Source organism: Anopheles bellator, chromosome 2 (genome assembly GCF_943735745.2).
Source record: "Anopheles bellator chromosome 2, idAnoBellAS_SP24_06.2, whole genome shotgun sequence".
Lineage (NCBI taxonomy): Eukaryota > Metazoa > Arthropoda > Insecta > Diptera > Culicidae > Anopheles > Anopheles bellator.
Genome location: NC_071286.1, coordinates 31,970,050 through 31,986,391, shown reverse-complemented (window position 1 = coordinate 31,986,391; position 16,342 = coordinate 31,970,050). Strand labels below are relative to the sequence as shown.

Here is a 16,342-nt window from a genome sequence, read left to right as displayed (position 1 = left end):
CCATCGCAGCGAGAAAACTTCGGACACATGGCGGAGACTATTTCAGTAACGATCCAGCCGATGGACGGTGCGGAAAAGCGGGGTTCTACGATCGAAAGCTACGAGATGGACAGTGCGAAATGTGGAACTCCGGTGAAAGTCACGGTCGATGGCTTTGGCACGGTGGCGCATCCGAAAACCGGGGCCATAGAGACGGTGAAAAGGTTCACCTGGCGTAATAAGGGAGGCGTTACAGTGCAGGTCGTCTCGTACGGTGCCATTATTACGTCGCTTAGTGTGCCAAACAGGAACGGCCTCTTCGATGATGTGGTGCTTGGGTTCGACGACATTTCTGGTTACCAGTCAGCGAACAATCCATACTTCGGGGCCACTATTGGGCGCGTTGCAAACCGCGTTGGCGGTGGCCGTTTCACGCTGAACGGGCAGGTGTACGAGGTTACCAAAAATTTTGAAAACCGCCACCAGCTCCATGGTGGTGCCATTGGGTTCGACAAGTACAACTGGGACTCGCATGTGGACGGATCGGTGGTAACACTGACGCACACCTCGCCGGACGGGGACGAAGGATATCCGGGTGCAGTCATGGTGAGCGTTAGGTACGAGCTAATGAACGACAACCGGTTCGTGGCGCAGTTTCGTGCCGTGTCTACCCAACCGACGCCCATCAACCTGACCAACCATTCGTATTTCAATCTGGCCGGACATGTAAGTTGCAAACACGCACGATGGGAAGCACATTTCTAATGTAACACAGAGCACCGGACACGAGGAAATCTATCGCCACATTTTAAGCGTGAACGCGGATAAGATTACTGAAACGGATGAAGATTCGATACCCAGCGGGAAGTTTATCTGCGTCGGTGGCACTCCTTTCGATTTGCGTATCCCTCGCGAACTCGGGCCGGCTATGTGGAGAACGACAAGTGGAGGATTCGATAACAATTTCTGCATCACGAAGGGCACAGAGCAAGGTCTTACGTTCGTTGCCCGTGCGCTCCATCCGCACAGTGGCCGAGTGATGGAGGTGTACAGCGACCAGCCGGGTGTTCAGCTCTACACCAGTAATTTTATGCCGGATCCAAACAATAATGTAAAACTATGCGTTGAAGCTATCGGGGACGCTTGGAGTCGCTGTGATGATATCATTGTTTGATGCTTTTGCAGATACGTCCACGGTCGATGAACACAGCCGATTTTTATGAACTGACAACGCTGGAACCCATCGTCAAAGACGGGGCCGCTGATCCACCGATACGGGGTAAAGCTGGGGCGAAGTACTTCAAGCACGGTGCATTCTGCTTCGAAACACAAAACTTCCCCGACGCAATCAATCACGCCAACTTCCCAACCGCCGTCCTGAACCCGGGGGCAGAATACGTGCACGAGGTGCAGTACAAGTTCTTTACTATGAACGAGGATCATGTAGGGGTGGCAATTTCAGAGTAAAATTAAAGTTTATTGTCAAATAAAATGAGTCGCTTCCGGTGTCTGTACACCCCTATAGAGAACAATATTAATCGGTAGTACTCGACGCAGTACAGCTTTGCTAGGTGACGCAAAACCCCTTCTAGCAAGCATCGTCGGCATCAATTTCACCGGAATCTTTCCAAACGCGCGCGTCGCTCTTCGATGGTAACCGAAAGCGAAACTCTTCCGTGAAGTGATCGTAAACGTGCTCACCAATGTTGAGCAGGTCGACCGCCAGTGACTTTTCGTCCGTTTTCCACACACGATTCGGGGCTCCCGCAAACAGCTCCATTCGCAGCAGCGTTACCATAGACGGGTTAAGATATCTCTTGATACCATTGAACAGCTGAGCCTTGGTGAGCTGGGGACCTTTCTCCATTTTTATCGTGGTCACCGGTGCAACGGGAGGGCTAGTAATGCTTGGTTGCGGTGTAGGACGATTCAGTAGCTGCTCGACGAGCTTCTTAAGATCCGCTATCTCACGATTGTTTCGTTCAAGAGTTTCCGACAGATTGGGGTCAACTGCCGGCACGCTGGTCGTTTCGGTGTCACGAACTTCCAGCGGACTGACCTCTTCTCGGCGGGAATTCAAGTGAGCCGCAGGCTTTTTGTCCACGCACTGCTCTTGCTCATTGTCCTCTGCTTCGTCCTCTATCGAGTGTAGCAGTATTTCAGCTTCGCTTTGCGACGGGCTGTCAACAGGTTTTATCGTCATAGTAGCAGTGGGATTGGGGCTCTTGGAAACCTTTTCCACGCTCACAATCGCCGATTGTCCTGTGGCGACTTTGTTCAAGCAGTTCTTCGTGGTTTTTATACGCAATACGGTAGCGGGGGGTTCGCTTTTGATTTTGTTTAGGATCAATGCTTGTGAATTGAGAATTTTTACTTTCTTCATCGTCGGTTGATACTGTTCATCTTCCTGTCTGTTTACGGCTTTAAGCTGGAAAAGAAATTCTAAATTAGTCAAACATGTGAAAGTGAAAACTATTGTTCGGCTAGGTTTACCGATGAATTTGGGGACTGTTTGGCGCTATACGCCAATGCAGAATCTGTTCTTGCTACTTCCCGCGCACCCCACTCTTCCGTCGAATCCATGTCTGAGATTTCATCCGTTTCCACGTTCAGCGTCCTGCCGTCCTCCATCGGCATCAATCTGGGAATGGCGAGCTTCGTTAAGCGTTCTCGCAAGTAATTCATGAACATGCTCTGCTCAAAATGTTCTTGGCAAACCACTTTATTCGTCAGTTTGTCCTTCGGCAAATCGAGAAAATCTATTCGATTGGCATTTTGTATCCACTTTCGCAAACGCTCTGGTTCGTTGGCGGGGTATCGAAAGAAATGCAACTCTTTCCGCCAGGAGGTAGCATTCACGCACTCGCGAAAGGTACACCGACAACCACCCATTGCCGGACACAAGGTAAAATGATTCCCGTAAGCAACCGTGCACGTTCCTTGCTCTGGTTCCTTTTCCTTGATGATTTCCTTGATTTCCTTTGATCTGTAATTGTTGTGTTTGGTTCAGCACAACACAAAACAACGCCAAATCCGCGAACCGAGCCGTTGACGTTTGCTTGAAAGCATTCCGCGCACAGGGTGGCCAAGTGACAATTCATTCGAGCAGCTACCACTCAGCTGCTCGATTTGTTGTATGTGCTGAATTTCGTTTTTCCTTTTCGTAGGCAATTCAGTGTAAGTATTTCAATTTTTATTCACGTCTAAAATGCCGTTCTTGCTTTTCACAGTTTCGTTACATTTCTCATTTTTAACCCCTCGTGTTTCGAATGTAAAGGGTGAATCATGGCACAATCAGCAGATACTGCCTTGAGCTGATAACGAGGTCGCCACAACCGGTTAGTTTGATCGCGTTAACATTGCATAGTTGTTCTTTGGCTGCAGCAGAGCTCATTTAAGTTTTGTGAACCTTCGAAATGGACCTGTATTATCTTCCGCTATCGGCTCCGTGCCAATCGGTTATGCTGGTGGCAAAGGCGCTCAATGTTCAGTTGAATTTGAAAGAATTGGATCTTTTCGCCGGTGAACATTTAAAGCCCGAGTTTTTGAAGGTACGTTTCTCGGTCGGTGAACACTTACTATCTTTAATCGTTTATTCCAATTACTGCAGCTAAATCCCCAGCATACGATCCCCACGTTGGTGGACAACGATGTGGTTCTGTGGGAATCACGTGCCATCGTTACGTATTTGTGCGAAAAGTATGGTAAAAATGATAAATACTATCCGCGGGATGCCAAGAAACGTGCGATGGTGAATCAACGGCTGTTCTTCGATATGGGAACGCTCTACCAACGGTTTTCGCAGGCTTTCTATCCGGCGATAATGCGCGGTGAGGAAGTAGATCCCGAGCTGGTTGCGAAACTTGACGAAGCCCTCGAGTTCCTCGAGGTATTCCTCGAAAAGACGAGCTTCGTGGCCGGTGATAATCTCACCATTGCCGATATGTGCGTGCTGGCAAGCATTACAACGATCGACGTCACTGTTGGCCACGATCTGAGCAAGTATCAACACATTCAGCGATGGTACGAGCAGGTAAAGAAGTCCGTTAGTGGTTATCAGGAAATATGCTACGATGGGGCTGTAAAATTCGGCGAGCATTTCAATTACACGAAAAAGTAACAAATTTTCAAATAAAAATTTAAGGAGCATCAGTTCAGCCAGAACTTCCTTGATAGTATCCGTTTGAGAAGCGATTGAAAATTTCTAGTTTAAGTTACATCTTTCCCCACGAACCAGCAATATGCAGCAATGTTGGTACCGCCCTATGCTTGGGTTGATAACGTAGCGATTGTGATAAGATAAAGATGAACCATCGGTGAACAAACAATGCGTCAGCGAGTTACGTATCGAGACCCACAGCGGGTCGTTAATTTATCAGTTGTTGCTGTATCGCACCTGAAAGCGAAAGCAGTTCCTTGAAGGATGCCTCTCGATCTGTACTACAACATCATCGCTCCGCCATGTCGAGTGGTGTTGTTGTTTGCGAAGTGGTTAAAGCTCGATGTGAATCTCATCGAGATGGATGTACTGAAGCGTGATCACTACAAACCCGAATTCGTCAAGGTATGGTTGCAGTCAAGGATTCCGCAGGCAAGCGCATACTTTCATTCGGTCGCTGTACATTCGAATTACAGCTTAACCCTCAACACTGCATCCCGACACTGGTCGATGGAGACATCGTAGTTTGGGAGTCCGGTGCCATCGTTATTTATCTGGCCGAAAAGTACGGCAAGGACGACACTCTCTACCCGAAGGATATTGCACAGCGGGCAAAAGTTAATCAGCGCCTGTTCTACGACATGGGAACACTTTTGAAGAGTATTCACATCTACTACCAGCCAATACTGATCGGAGGGGAGGGCAGAGCCGAGGATCTCAAAAAAGTACAGGAGGCAGTGGCGGTCCTGGAGTGCTTCCTGCAGGAAAGTCGCTGGCTGGCTGGGGAGCACATTACCGTGGCCGATTTCACCACAGCCGTTACGGTGGCGGCCTTGGACGGGACGCTTAACTTCGATCTCACCATGTATCCCAACGTGGTCCGATGGTACGAACAGTGCAAACAGGAGCTGGTGGGTTACACGGAAATAACGAAAGAGGCTGCCCAAAGGACGCAGGGCTTTCTGGATCGATTCCGGACCATGCGTGCCGCAGAACAGCAGCAACAACAGCACTTTACAGAGCTTCAAACGAAGCAGAAACCACTCCCGAGCACAAATAACAGCCAACAGGATGCTAGCAGCTCTCTTACTGTAGCTGATGAACAAAGCAATGGCCAATGATTAAACGGCCTATTCGCAAGAGACAGTGGCACGCGACCTCACAGCGAGCGGAATGGTTATCGCACGAGCCAACCCGTGCTTGATGGTTAACGAGTCACCGCGGGAAGTTGCGTACGTGAGCTCAATAAAATGGTCAGAGCATTGTGGGATGAACTTATCGGTCTTTAGTGGGTGCGAAACCCCCACGTTGATGCGAGGGTGATTTGTTTTTGTACTTGTCTTATTGGGAAACTTTGTTTTGCTTATCTTATCACTACAATGCGCTTTTTCTTTTCTGCAAGTCATCATAAACCATCGACCACGAGCCAGCCATCCGGTCGCTGGAGTGCGCTTTAAAGCAGGATTCAGCTAACATTCGGAAGTGATACCTATTGGACTCATTGAGTTTTTTGTTCAGCGTTTCACAAGAATGTTTACACAATACAGTTCTTAATTAGCATAAGCATTAGTTCCTGTTAGCAGTACTGTTCTTTTATTTTGTGCTTTGACCAGCTCTCGATGCTATCAACGCTTTAATTCCCTCGTCTGCTTTTTTACGCATCGTCTCTAGCTCGGGAATATGCTTCGCCATCTTGGCTGCCCAACTTTCTATTCTGGGATAGGGAGTAAAATCGTACTGACCCCAACTCAGTGAAGAAACACTAACGAATAAAGGAAAATCGGCGATCGTTAGCTTTTGCCCGGCCACGTACGGATGATCCTGGAGAAACGTGTTCAATAGGTCGAGGGCGCGCTTCAATTTAGTCACCACTTCGTCCGTGGCCGGCTGTTTTCGGATGTAGAACCAAAGGAAGGACATCATGCTGCCGTGGAGTGTTCCGATGTCGAAGAAAAGTCGCTGATTGACCACCGAACGTTCGGTTGGTTCAAATGGATAGAGGCTATCATCCAAGGCATATTTCTCCACTAAGTAGATCAGTATAGCATACGATTCCCACACCAAGTGCCCGTTATCAACTAGCGTGGGAATGGTGTGCTGCGGGTTAATCTAATGAACGAATCGGCTTTTGTTATCAAAGGGTTACAAGCAGGCCTAAAGATGTTCCGAACCTTCTTCAGTATCTCCAAATCGTTTGGGTCGTACACGTTGATAGTTTTGTAGTTTAACTCGAGACCCATGTGTTTGGCAAGAAACACAACCGATTGACACGGCGGTGACCGGATGTGGTAGTAGAGATCCATTGCGTGCACTGTTCCGAACGATACTGGCGCACATCAATCTATCGCGGACTCCGCATCCCCGAAATATTTTTTTAAGTATCTTGACGTAAGTAAAATGGCAGACACACCCCTGATAGTGGATTGTGTTATCAATAATGAGCTTCTTATCGTTGTTACGCCATTTGAAGTAAAGCAAGCTGGTAAATCGTGGCCACGAGGACGCACGCCACTTGGAAATACATTTCTCTTGCTTTAACACCCTTATCTAATCTCAACGTTTCGGAAGCATTTCGCGATGTTCTAGAACTAAAAGTGCTGAAAAACTTTTAGCACAATGACAAAAAGCTTTCGTGCAAATACTCTGAAACAAATCCAAACTTAGTAGAATGTTTTTTTTTTACGATTTTTCGATATATGTTTCGATTAATCAAAAAACATGTTTTAACCGAGGACTTTACTAACTTAATTTTGGTTTTTGGTTTTGGTTTCACCTCATCATCAAAAATGTATTTGACTCCAAGTCTTGGCATGTTGAAGGCATGGATGGATTGAAGAATAGAGTACCCTACTGTAAGCAAGCAATTTGGACAAGCAGAACACACGCCAAGTTTGTGACACCGCGGATGATTCCAACAAATCAATACATAAAGACGAGTTAGGAGCGAGGTTCAAATCTTTGGTTACAATCTGTACGACAAGCAATTATTTATTTACGCATATCGACATAATTTTCTGTGCGTACATTTATTGATCGATGAATAAAAATAGTGACCTCTATTAACGACAAAGGCTACACGCGTGCGTCCGCTGGGGCTTCCGGTCTTCATTAAGCATTGTAAGCGATGTTTAAAAACGATAATTCGATCACCACTACCTGGTGGGGCTCACTGACGGGTGGCCATATACTCTTTGGTAGCTTCATCAGCCTCCTTCCGGACCTCGGCATAGTGTGGAACTTCGGCTGCCACTCTGGCCATCCAGGCTTTGATGCCAGGATAAGCTGCCAGATCGTACTTCATCCAGCTCAATGCGTTAATCGAACCCACTAGGCAAAGATCGGCCACCGTGAGGTGATCGGCAGCGGCGTATGAGCGTTTGGATACGAACAATTCCATCAGATCGACCGCTTGCTTCATCTTCTCTTTCAGCTCATCGGACGGTTGCTCCTTCCTCACTATAGGTCCAACGACCGCAATGATGCTCTTGTACAGCGTACCAATGTCGAAGAACAGGCGCTGGTTGATGACGGATCGCACCTTGGGATCTTTCGGGTAGAGCTTGTCATCCTTACCGTACTTTTCCACGAGATACAGCACGATGGCGTACGACTCCCACACTACGTGACCATTATCCACAAGGGTCGGAATCGTATGTTGCGGATTGAGCTGCACGGAAAAATGAATGGGCATGTTAAATGGGCGACGCACCACGCTAGAACACACTTTAACACTACCTTCGTCAAAGCATCCCGTTCAGCCGGATCGTGCACGTTCGTTTTCTTCAGGTTCAAGGTTATTCCCAGTTTACGAGCGACCAACAAGACGCTTTGGCAGGGCGGGGAAATAATGCTGTAGTAGAAATCCATGCTGGCGAACAACGCGTGAGTTAACTCTGGCCGATAGCGTTTGAATGAATGGTCGCAAGTGGCCGTGGCCGGTTTTATAACTGGACGCAACATTCGGGGGCCATAACAAATACCAAACTACATTGTATGCCGGCACCGTGGGAGCGGATCACCAACACAAGTGCCGTGCGTTGGCCGGTAACATCACTTTGGGGACCAACATGAAACATGACTAGACAAAATGTGTGATACATGATGATGAATTTGGGTACCGCTCCCCATCTTCTTACCTTGGCGATTGTTGCATATTTGGGATAAATTGTGCATTATCACGATGAGCTTCCTTTCTACCTTTTTATCATCACTGATTCACATCTCAGTTGCACAATTGCACAGGACTACACGTAGACCTGTTATCGTTGCTTCAAAACTTCCATTTGCAAAAAGTACTTGAAAAGGGGTTATCTGACTAACAATGTAAATGAAGTTGATTTCATTTCGTTTCATGTGTTTCAATCCAATGTAATTTTGTATGTTTAAGAACCGTGTAACGTACATAGCTATGAGATGTGTTTTAGGAACGGTTAACTATGAAGCTAACTTTGTGGGTTTCTGTAGGATTACGAAACTATCTTTTGTATTTCCTGGTTCAGTGAAGTGTAAAACAAAAATTTGAATTTTTAACAAAGCGTTAGTGGTTGATAGTGATAGGAACACAGTTTTTCTACCGTGCGGAATCCTACGATACTGGATCATTCGTGGCCTTGGTATCGTGCGAATGAATGATAACAAATAATGTCCAAAAAATCTTCACACACATGCACATATGTGTGCTTTTAGCCTCGTCGCCTGGTGGTCATTATTGGGATGAAGTATTTTTTACAGCGAATTAGTTTGTTTGAGAACCATTAAGTCAAGTGGTTGATGGCCATGATTCACGGCACTGCTTGAAACTCCGGTCTAGAAAGGGCTTCCTACTGTGGAGGTTTCTGGAAGCTCCCAGTACCGTTAAAGTACGCGCTTTCGTTGTTGATATGTTTCTGTTGAAGTGTCTTGGCAGCCGTATTTTGTGTCCGGCTTGTTAGCCTTAACACGCGACGCATCGTTAGATTATTCTCTATGCCAAAAAACCCCCAAACGGTCTTGTTCTTTGGCACCTATGCCGTGATAAGTGATGCTTCTTCATATCCAGCAAATACGACCACCGAGCGGTATCCTGCAGCTGTCCCGTCGGTTTGGGGAGTCGAATCCCGGCCAGCTGCGAGACAACGACAAGTGTTACTGAATAATTTATCAACGGAGACGCACCTGTGTTGAGCCCACCAAGCTGTGTTGAGCCCAACCCATCGTTTTTAGAAAAACGTACTAAGCCTTTAGTCAGCTAGCTAGTGTTTTCAAGATCAGTACGATACTGTGATCGCCGTTGGCCGCAGTTTCTTCTTTGAATTTGGTTACATATGCTAGTAATTTAAAGAATGGTCTTCTTGGCCTGCTGCCGCTGGCTGTTGGTGGCAGGGCTTTCAACATGTGATTACGAACTTCTTCAAACATGCGACACACGAAGATAACGTGCTCCAGTTACCCTAAGATGCTTATGCAAAATAAACATTGTGACAATGAACTTCATCGTGCCTGTAGCTAGTAAGAATAATACATACAAAATTCAGGATGTGGGATAATCGCATTGGGGGATCCCAACTTCGCCTTGTCAACGCGCAGATGCTCGGCTTTGGTAGGTTCACTGTGAAGATCGTATCGAAGACAAGCACACAATACGGAAGGCATCCGCAAGTCCTTTCGTTGTTGGTTGTGGTGAATTCTACTGCCAAAACTAGCGATACTTGTAAAACGAATTTCGCTTTAATAAAAAAACCTATCACAAAACTTTGTACGCGTTCATTTTATGTAAAAAATAAAGCTTGTACGTAAATAGCGTCGCTTGGGCTCCTAACTACTGCGTGTGCACTTTTTAAGGAAAAGAACTTTAATAGTAAATTGTAAAGTTTGTAAAACAATGAAAGTAAAAGTATTAGTACGTGAAAATAGCAGAACTTGTAAAAAAACATTAAATTCCCACTGTTAGTGTAGCAACGATACAAAGCAAGCTTTCGAATGTATTCGGAGAAGAATATCGTTGACACACAGTTTTACCGAATAAATCGCAGTTTCTTCAATGTTTTAAACGTTATGCGCTGATCACTACACATTTTTGAACATTTTGCTCTCCTTCAGGACGACAATGGATAATGCTTGGATGTTGTTTTGCACGGTTGTCGTACACGACAAACGGAAAAGAAATTCAACAAAACTGTCAATTCTCTTGCCGCTCATCATGTCACAACATTGGCCACACATTATCCTGAAGGCATGCTAAGGATCGGCAGATCTTTCACCGACATTGCCGGCCGTTCAAAACGAAGAAATCTGCGGTCTACACAACTGGTTGCATGCCTCTCGCTATGTCCTCTAGTGGTGTTCCGCATGCTCCTTCCTCTTCTGTTCGGCCCATTTCGCTTGGTTCGCTGGCGAGTTGGCTGCAAGGTTCGGTAATGCATTAGATGTTAATCATTCGTTCAGTTCCAGCTAAAGGCGAACAAATGTTTACCCATCTTATGAATTTTGTAGAACAGGGGAATGGAAAGACCGAACGCGATGAAGTAGTAGCGCCAAATCCATTGGTTCTTGAAGTAGTGCTGGATCGGGAACTGAGCTATCTTTGCCGAGAAGGTGTACGGAAACTTCATCGGACGGGCAACTGGTTCCGACATTTTGCACAGGTGTTGTTTTTCACGAGCGGGCTGTAAGGGCGGAACCAAATAAGCGCAACAAACTAAATCAGTTCAATTTGTTATTATATAATTGTGTGAAGAGACGTTCTTACTTCCAAGCAGCGAACTCAGCAAAATCGTGTGCGGCAATGAAGTTTGAGGCGTTTGTCAAAAGCACAGGGTGTGTCAAATCCTTGCTGATGAATATTTTCTGACATTTCTCCGTGAGTGGCCGGATGAATTCGAGCTGTTCCGCTGATCCGCTGAGTGGTTTAGTGGTATGAGTGGGAACGGGGTTTAGTTGTATGTGGGCGTTCGAAGGTTTACTACTTACCACAATTTCTCTCTCAGCGCTGGTCCTCGAGTATTTCTACGAGTTTCTTTCTCTCATTCTGGTCGCTGGTCATCGCTGAATCGCACGTAAACAAGGATAACAAATATTCATCGGTCGAGGATTTTGTGCGTTCAGAAGAAACACAAAGTAAACAGAGTTTGTGCAAGTTCCGATCCCTTTCTTTGTGTGAGTGTGATTCGCAGTGTCGGAGCGGAACAAAGCATCGGTGCATTATAACAACAAACGCGATATCGTCCTGTATTTCGGTGCTCTCGTTGTGGCTGAGCCATTCGGTCGTTTCAGTTTTGAAGAGTTACAAGAATCAAGTAATCGTGGGGCGTCTAACGGTGGCATCGTAATGGTGCGTGAGTGTTTGTTGATCTGCCAGTCGCGGTCATTGGGATCATGCTGATCTAAATTCTCACTAAAATAAAAACGAAGCGAAAATGTCACTCGTAAGAGCCACGAGAAGTGGCCGATGCTCCCAAACGGGGACGGGAATTTGGGCGCATCGGCAATGGCACGCTGGCTCGAATAAATTGCAACACCAAAGCGCCACCAGCTGTGCGTTCGCTTCACTCGGTTCGGCTTACAACTTTTGACAGCAAACGCTACGGAGTGAGGTGTGCGTTTTTTCCGTGCATTGTGAGGTTGGTGGTACTTAACGCGCGAAGAAGAAAACGGGGCGAAACGTAATAAAAACAACCGCAGCTCTCGTGCTACAGTAGGCGGCGCGTGCCTGTTGCCGTGGCCTCCTTAGCTTCGCTGCTGTAACTTCTCGGCTTTAGCGATAGTTTAGCGGTGGAGTGGGATACGTTTTTTTCGCGGCCCGTTTTCGTAAAAATAAAAAATATTGCCCTCCATTGCACGTCTAGCCGTACCGGGGACACAGCGAATGCTTACACTCTAGGAAGCAGCGCATATTTATGCGGTCGAGCTTTGCTTTAACGAACGACACGGTCGCTTTCTTCACCAGTGTCTGCTTCCTCTATTTTGCCGTGTACTGTTAGCGGATGCGTGAAGAAGGGTAACTGCTAGAACCAGGTTACGTGAGCGCGCTATGAAATGATGAAAAGCAAGTGTTAATTTTTGTGCTATCATTGTGACCCATTTAACGCTGTTTGAGTGATACGGTGTATGATAATGGTAGTGCTGCTGATAGCTCTCTGATACCACACACAATAGCTAGTTGCTTCCCAAGTGTTTGCTGTTGTTATTGTCGCAGTTAACGTGCGTGAGCTCATTTCGTTTGGTCGCTTTTTTTCTTTTTCTTTTAGCATCTACAAGTGAAGTGTTTGTGTTCACGTTCGTGGTCTGTAATGTGAAGTTCAATGTGTGACCTTCGGAGGAAAATCAAAGTTCACCATTCACCGTAGCGCACGGGGAATGATCTCGAAGAGGGATGTTTTGTATTGCTGTGCAGAGAAATGTAAATCTCAAGCCCCTCAATCATGTGAGCATCGCTACGGCGAGAGAAGAGGTCGAATCTGTCAGAAAGATGTCAACCTACGGCCGGCCGGTTCGCTGTAACGAGATTTGAATTCATGAACGGGTCGAGTCGACAGTTGAAGTGTGACAAAAGAAGATTGTTTCTGGCCTCGCACAGAAATTGCGAGGAAGACTATGTGGCACCGGAAGAAAGCCGGATCGGAATTTTAGCGTGTTCAACTCAACCAGGGAAGCCAAGGCTAGAAAACCCACCATGGCGTCATTGAAAGTTGCAGTTCGAGTTCGGCCCTTCAACCAAAGGTAAGCGATAGTTACGGTTACGTGACTTAAAAGTCGATTGAAACACTATAACGTTAGAACCTACAATAAGCCCGGGACACGATTTCTTGAACATCAAACCCCATGGTCGGTTTTTAAAATCGATGTCGCAAGCTTTGAGTCACTGTAGCTTCATTTTTGGACTACCGATTTTCCGTGGTTTGACCGAGCCTCACGCAATCCTTTCAAATGGGTAAATTATTCCACATCCTCTTAGGCAACGGAACAAACTCGTCGCGCGCGTGGTGGTCTCTTTAAAGCTGTGGCAGTTTGGAAGTTTTTCCATCAATTATGGGGGCCCCGTCTAATGACGCCATGGAAATTACAGTCGCATTTCAACGAGAAGGTGGTTCGTGCGGTACAAGGCACGAATCGAGCGTTGATTGCCGGCACCGCCACTACTAGGTCAGGAAAATCATCATCAGTACCATGGCAACGGGGGCTTTCGTAGGAGGGTTTCTGTTGAGGATATGATTCGTTTGTGTACGGTTCGTCTTTCTCGTTAACACCATCAACACGGCACGTGCTTGCTGCGATCGAATGTGTCTGGTTATAACGTTTTAATTCGCGGCATTCCTTCCGAACCTTGCAATGGAAAGTTTCCAACAAAATAAGCCTTGCAATTTGAAATCCGACGGAGAAAAACTAAAAGTTTCCAACGCGATAAATTTGAACCATAATTAACACTTCCGTCACATAGTCGAAGTTTTGTTTTCCTACGCTGTTCAACTTTGACTAACAAATTGGCATGACCTTCCGCAAATGCCGTCGTTGCGTCTGGATTATATTTAAACCGAAGAACACCAAGAACGCCTTGAAGAGTTTACATACATTATCAGACACTGATAGCATTACGTACGTTATCAATGGCACCGGAGTATTGGTGTGTACACACCACTGGAAAATGACGTAGAAAATTGTTTCTAATCACAAGGCAACGCTCGCTTTAAAACTTTTCGACTTCAAAATGTGTGTGCGTTCTGGGTTTGATGTTACTACATTAGGAACTAATTGTAAATTAGTGCGAACGAAACTTCATTCGGTTACTACTGCAATGCTTCAAAATGCTAACCATTAATCAATATGTTTTTTCTACCGAAGTCGTGACCGTGACCATTATCAGCATGTAAAATCTTCAGCTCATGTTTCTAATCGCCGTTCCCAAGGGCTCAATCGACGTCCAAACCGGCACAGCACAGCACTGTGGGTCTGTGGTTTCTACCTCGTGTTTGCTGCTTCCGCACATTTACAAGCAAATAAACCGTGTAGTGAATTGGTAATCCCTTAACATTTTGCCTCCCGGTCGACGTAATGCAATTAGTCTGACCTTCATTTTACAGCGGAACTTATGCTCCTGGCTTGGCAAACAATAACTCCTGTCTACGTCGCCAGTACAAAGGGGCAAGTTTCGCAAAGCATAATTCATGCCATGTAGTATTTGATTTTTCTGTCTGGTAGTGTCTCCCACAGACTATAGCATGAGTCAATACTAAGTGCCACGAAAAGTTTCAAAGACCGCGCCATTTTTCTTCCACCTTGTTCTTAATCTGTCGTCTTCTTCCCAAAAGTCGTAAACGATTTTCTTATTTCACTCTTAAAACGGACCTTTCACGGCTTGATAACGATGAAGATTCCACTTCTGACCGATGCGGTCAATTTGTTCTTCTCTCGCGCAGCTTCTACAAATAGCTCGACAAATCGGTCTCAATCAACACACACACCAACAGGAATGAAGGAGGAAGTGACGGTTCCGGGAGATGAGTCACACCCGGCCGTGCATTGACACTACGAGCATCGCCAGCATTATCGCTTGGTTGAGAACCTCAAGCGCGTTATAATTTGAGGCAGTTGTGGGAACACAACAGGAATGTGGAAGTGCTTTTCAGGTTGTTCAGAGCATCGTCTATTTTTCATCGTCAACATTATTGCTCTCGGAAAACTCAGGACTCTATCGTTTTTGTCTTTCTCTTTCTTCGTCGCTCAGTTTGAATGGGGATGCATTTTCTTTGCCCATGCTCTGACAATCGCCGTGGCATTGTTGCTTGAAAGGAGCGTACTGCAACGGCTTTCGCTTTTCCATTTGTTCGCAAACCACAACAAACACGGATTCTGTTCTATGTTCTGCTCCAGTGGGGTTCTCTTGACGCGTGACGCTCATCACGCTTTTGGATTTACTGACGTGTCACACCTCATTATCCTTTCGGTCAGGTGGACGCCAGAACGAAACATCAAAGCCCCATTCGTTTGATGTTTTGTTACTCCGTTTAACCGCAAACGTCGGGTTGGGTTTCATGGCGGATGGCGCATCTGCGTTCGTTGATATGATGCACACAAACCGCAGCAAAGGACGCGTCCTTCCATGCCGAGAGTAGTGATAAGGAAAAGACGAACTCGAGTGCATTTTGCCAGGCGCATCACGTTCTGCTTCAGTTGAAGGTGTTGGTGCATTTGCGATGCGGAAATACACGATTATCATCCGGTTTTTTGGGGTCTGGAAGGCAGCCATAATTCATATATACTTTAAGATCGAACTGCATTCATAACGATTTGCGGAACGCTTAATCTTCTGCCTCAAAGCGCTACGTACTTTTACTCATAGCCCGTTACCAGCTGCAGTGTTGGTGTGTAGCACCGTTTCGTGTCGTTGAAAATTCAGTGGAACTCACGTCTCGTTGATTTGATTTCGGACAACGAACAGCGAATCGGAAGTACCGGTTTTGTGGAACCACCGTACGAAACAATTTTTACGAAATCTTGCTTCAGCGCGTAATGTGCGAAACGGTTTGCCTTGGCGGGGGAACCACGTACGATGAGTTTCTTGTACCGGTTGTTTCTTTTGTCGCCGTCGATGGAAGTGAAACCAACCGTTCCACGTCCGGATCCAAGTGGCTCGTTGGACACTTTCTGTGCTCATCGCCTGGCAAAGTTCGCGGTCACGGACCGTTGTTATCAAGGTAATGACGGTTTCGTCGACGGCCCCGGTGAGTCCAAGGTATGTTCCGATCGACCGGACGAAGAAGCTGAATGGTTCTTCACGCACGGCGGCCAGCTGATTGCGCCAAGCGTTAGAGCCATTGGTTGGCCAGCACGAAGGTTATGGCCAGCGCTGTATGAACTTTCGATTTTCTGGTCCTACTTTGAGTGGGGATAAGTGAGGAATAAATTAATGCAAACTATTATATGTTCACTTTTGTAATTTTATGCCAAAACGATGTTTCTACATGGGAAGCAGCAGCCTTGGTGAGGAAAAGTACTATGTTAACTTCCGTGAAGTATTTCAGGTCACAGATATTAGGCAAGCAGTAATATTAAGAAACAACAATACATCAACTAATAGAAATGTGCCATGTTGGAAATCTTACTTTTGAATACAACTATTAGGATTGCCTATTCAGAACATGGCCAGTTCTGATAAATTTGTTGTATTCGTGCACTCAACCGACTAAATGTTTATGCAAATCGATACTTACTGACTGAAATGGTGGGTCG

The 16,342-nt window shown here is 46.1% G+C and overlaps 8 protein-coding genes across 10 annotated transcripts in view; 4 read left to right on the top strand and 4 right to left on the bottom strand.

The window, feature by feature from the left end:
* The first annotated feature begins 23 nt into the window (after nucleotides 1-23).
* LOC131212151 (galactose mutarotase) lies at nucleotides 24-1,502 on the top strand. 2 transcript variants are annotated; one of them, XM_058205905.1, is made up of 3 exons: nucleotides 24-705; nucleotides 755-1,083; nucleotides 1,236-1,502. In XM_058205905.1, the coding sequence occupies exons 1-3, from the start codon at nucleotides 28-30 to the stop codon at nucleotides 1,444-1,446; spliced, it is 1,218 nt and encodes a 405-aa protein (XP_058061888.1). In that variant the 5' UTR covers nucleotides 24-27; the 3' UTR covers nucleotides 1,447-1,502. The 2 variants fall into 2 exon arrangements, with proteins under 2 accessions (XP_058061888.1, XP_058061887.1); XM_058205904.1 differs by having other exon boundaries at nucleotides 755-1,090; nucleotides 1,165-1,502.
* LOC131212152 (uncharacterized) lies at nucleotides 1,431-2,964 on the bottom strand. The gene is made up of 2 exons (XM_058205906.1): nucleotides 2,473-2,964; nucleotides 1,431-2,407 (listed from the first exon to the last, which is right to left on the bottom strand). The coding sequence occupies exons 1-2, from the start codon at nucleotides 2,869-2,871 to the stop codon at nucleotides 1,568-1,570; spliced, it is 1,239 nt and encodes a 412-aa protein (XP_058061889.1). The 5' UTR covers nucleotides 2,872-2,964; the 3' UTR covers nucleotides 1,431-1,567.
* Nucleotides 2,965-3,351: 387 nt separating this feature from the next.
* On the top strand, nucleotides 3,352-4,195 carry LOC131212250 (glutathione S-transferase 1-1-like). Its single transcript, XM_058206043.1, has 2 exons — nucleotides 3,352-3,530; nucleotides 3,590-4,195. Exons 1-2 carry the CDS (start codon nucleotides 3,396-3,398, stop codon nucleotides 4,097-4,099), a joined length of 645 nt encoding a protein of 214 aa, XP_058062026.1. The 5' UTR covers nucleotides 3,352-3,395; the 3' UTR covers nucleotides 4,100-4,195.
* A 125-nt stretch (nucleotides 4,196-4,320) lies between these two features.
* Nucleotides 4,321-5,259, top strand: LOC131207389 (glutathione S-transferase D5-like). The gene is made up of 2 exons (XM_058200001.1): nucleotides 4,321-4,543; nucleotides 4,615-5,259. The coding sequence occupies exons 1-2, from the start codon at nucleotides 4,403-4,405 to the stop codon at nucleotides 5,257-5,259; spliced, it is 786 nt and encodes a 261-aa protein (XP_058055984.1). The 5' UTR covers nucleotides 4,321-4,402.
* A 472-nt stretch (nucleotides 5,260-5,731) lies between these two features.
* Nucleotides 5,732-6,443, bottom strand: LOC131207388 (glutathione S-transferase 1-like). The gene is made up of 2 exons (XM_058200000.1): nucleotides 6,310-6,443; nucleotides 5,732-6,247 (listed from the first exon to the last, which is right to left on the bottom strand). The coding sequence occupies exons 1-2, from the start codon at nucleotides 6,439-6,441 to the stop codon at nucleotides 5,732-5,734; spliced, it is 648 nt and encodes a 215-aa protein (XP_058055983.1). The 5' UTR covers nucleotides 6,442-6,443.
* A 696-nt stretch (nucleotides 6,444-7,139) lies between these two features.
* Nucleotides 7,140-8,132, bottom strand: LOC131211711 (glutathione S-transferase 1-like). Its single transcript, XM_058205293.1, has 2 exons — nucleotides 7,874-8,132; nucleotides 7,140-7,805 (listed from the first exon to the last, which is right to left on the bottom strand). The coding sequence occupies exons 1-2, from the start codon at nucleotides 8,096-8,098 to the stop codon at nucleotides 7,305-7,307; spliced, it is 726 nt and encodes a 241-aa protein (XP_058061276.1). The 5' UTR covers nucleotides 8,099-8,132; the 3' UTR covers nucleotides 7,140-7,304.
* Nucleotides 8,133-10,129: 1,997 nt separating this feature from the next.
* LOC131209615 (uncharacterized) lies at nucleotides 10,130-10,983 on the bottom strand. The gene is made up of 3 exons (XM_058202720.1): nucleotides 10,866-10,983; nucleotides 10,590-10,782; nucleotides 10,130-10,518 (listed from the first exon to the last, which is right to left on the bottom strand). The coding sequence occupies exons 2-3, from the start codon at nucleotides 10,750-10,752 to the stop codon at nucleotides 10,451-10,453; spliced, it is 231 nt and encodes a 76-aa protein (XP_058058703.1). The 5' UTR covers nucleotides 10,753-10,782; nucleotides 10,866-10,983; the 3' UTR covers nucleotides 10,130-10,450.
* Nucleotides 10,984-12,759: 1,776 nt separating this feature from the next.
* The window catches only part of LOC131212657 (kinesin-like protein Klp98A), a 12,733-nt gene continuing 9,150 nt past the window's right edge, over nucleotides 12,760-16,342 (top strand). For both annotated transcript variants that reach the window (XM_058206599.1, XM_058206598.1), the window contains exon 1: nucleotides 12,760-12,835. In XM_058206599.1, coding sequence (XP_058062582.1) covers nucleotides 12,789-12,835 — 47 coding nt within the window. In that variant the 5' untranslated portion in view covers nucleotides 12,760-12,788. The remainder of the gene's footprint in view (nucleotides 12,836-16,342) is intronic.

Excerpts from the sequence above, each read along its gene's own strand:
- LOC131212151 (XM_058205904.1), top strand. The coding sequence starts at position 28 with ATGGCGGAGACTATTTCAGTAACGATCCAGCCGATGGACGGTGCGGAA. Across the intron at positions 706-754 it reads ATTTCAATCTGGCCGGACAT|AGCACCGGACACGAGGAAAT; the intron begins GTAAGTTGCAAA and ends AATGTAACACAG. Across the intron at positions 1,091-1,164 it reads TGCCGGATCCAAACAATAAT|ATACGTCCACGGTCGATGAA; the intron begins GTAAAACTATGC and ends ATGCTTTTGCAG.
- LOC131207388 (XM_058200000.1), bottom strand. The coding sequence starts at position 6,441 with ATGGATCTCTACTACCACATCCGGTCACCGCCGTGTCAATCGGTTGTG. Across the intron at positions 6,248-6,309 it reads ATTTGGAGATACTGAAGAAG|ATTAACCCGCAGCACACCAT; the intron begins GTTCGGAACATC and ends TTCGTTCATTAG.
- LOC131207389 (XM_058200001.1), top strand. The coding sequence starts at position 4,403 with ATGCCTCTCGATCTGTACTACAACATCATCGCTCCGCCATGTCGAGTG. Across the intron at positions 4,544-4,614 it reads ACAAACCCGAATTCGTCAAG|CTTAACCCTCAACACTGCAT; the intron begins GTATGGTTGCAG and ends TTCGAATTACAG.
- LOC131211711 (XM_058205293.1), bottom strand. The coding sequence starts at position 8,098 with ATGTTGCGTCCAGTTATAAAACCGGCCACGGCCACTTGCGACCATTCA. Across the intron at positions 7,806-7,873 it reads AACGGGATGCTTTGACGAAG|CTCAATCCGCAACATACGAT; the intron begins GTAGTGTTAAAG and ends TTTTCCGTGCAG.
- LOC131212250 (XM_058206043.1), top strand. The coding sequence starts at position 3,396 with ATGGACCTGTATTATCTTCCGCTATCGGCTCCGTGCCAATCGGTTATG. Across the intron at positions 3,531-3,589 it reads TAAAGCCCGAGTTTTTGAAG|CTAAATCCCCAGCATACGAT; the intron begins GTACGTTTCTCG and ends CAATTACTGCAG.
- LOC131209615 (XM_058202720.1), bottom strand. The coding sequence starts at position 10,752 with ATGTCGGAACCAGTTGCCCGTCCGATGAAGTTTCCGTACACCTTCTCG. Across the intron at positions 10,519-10,589 it reads CTACAAAATTCATAAGATGG|CCAACTCGCCAGCGAACCAA; the intron begins GTAAACATTTGT and ends CGAACCTTGCAG.
- LOC131212152 (XM_058205906.1), bottom strand. The coding sequence starts at position 2,871 with ATGGGTGGTTGTCGGTGTACCTTTCGCGAGTGCGTGAATGCTACCTCC. Across the intron at positions 2,408-2,472 it reads AACAGTCCCCAAATTCATCG|CTTAAAGCCGTAAACAGACA; the intron begins GTAAACCTAGCC and ends TTTCTTTTCCAG.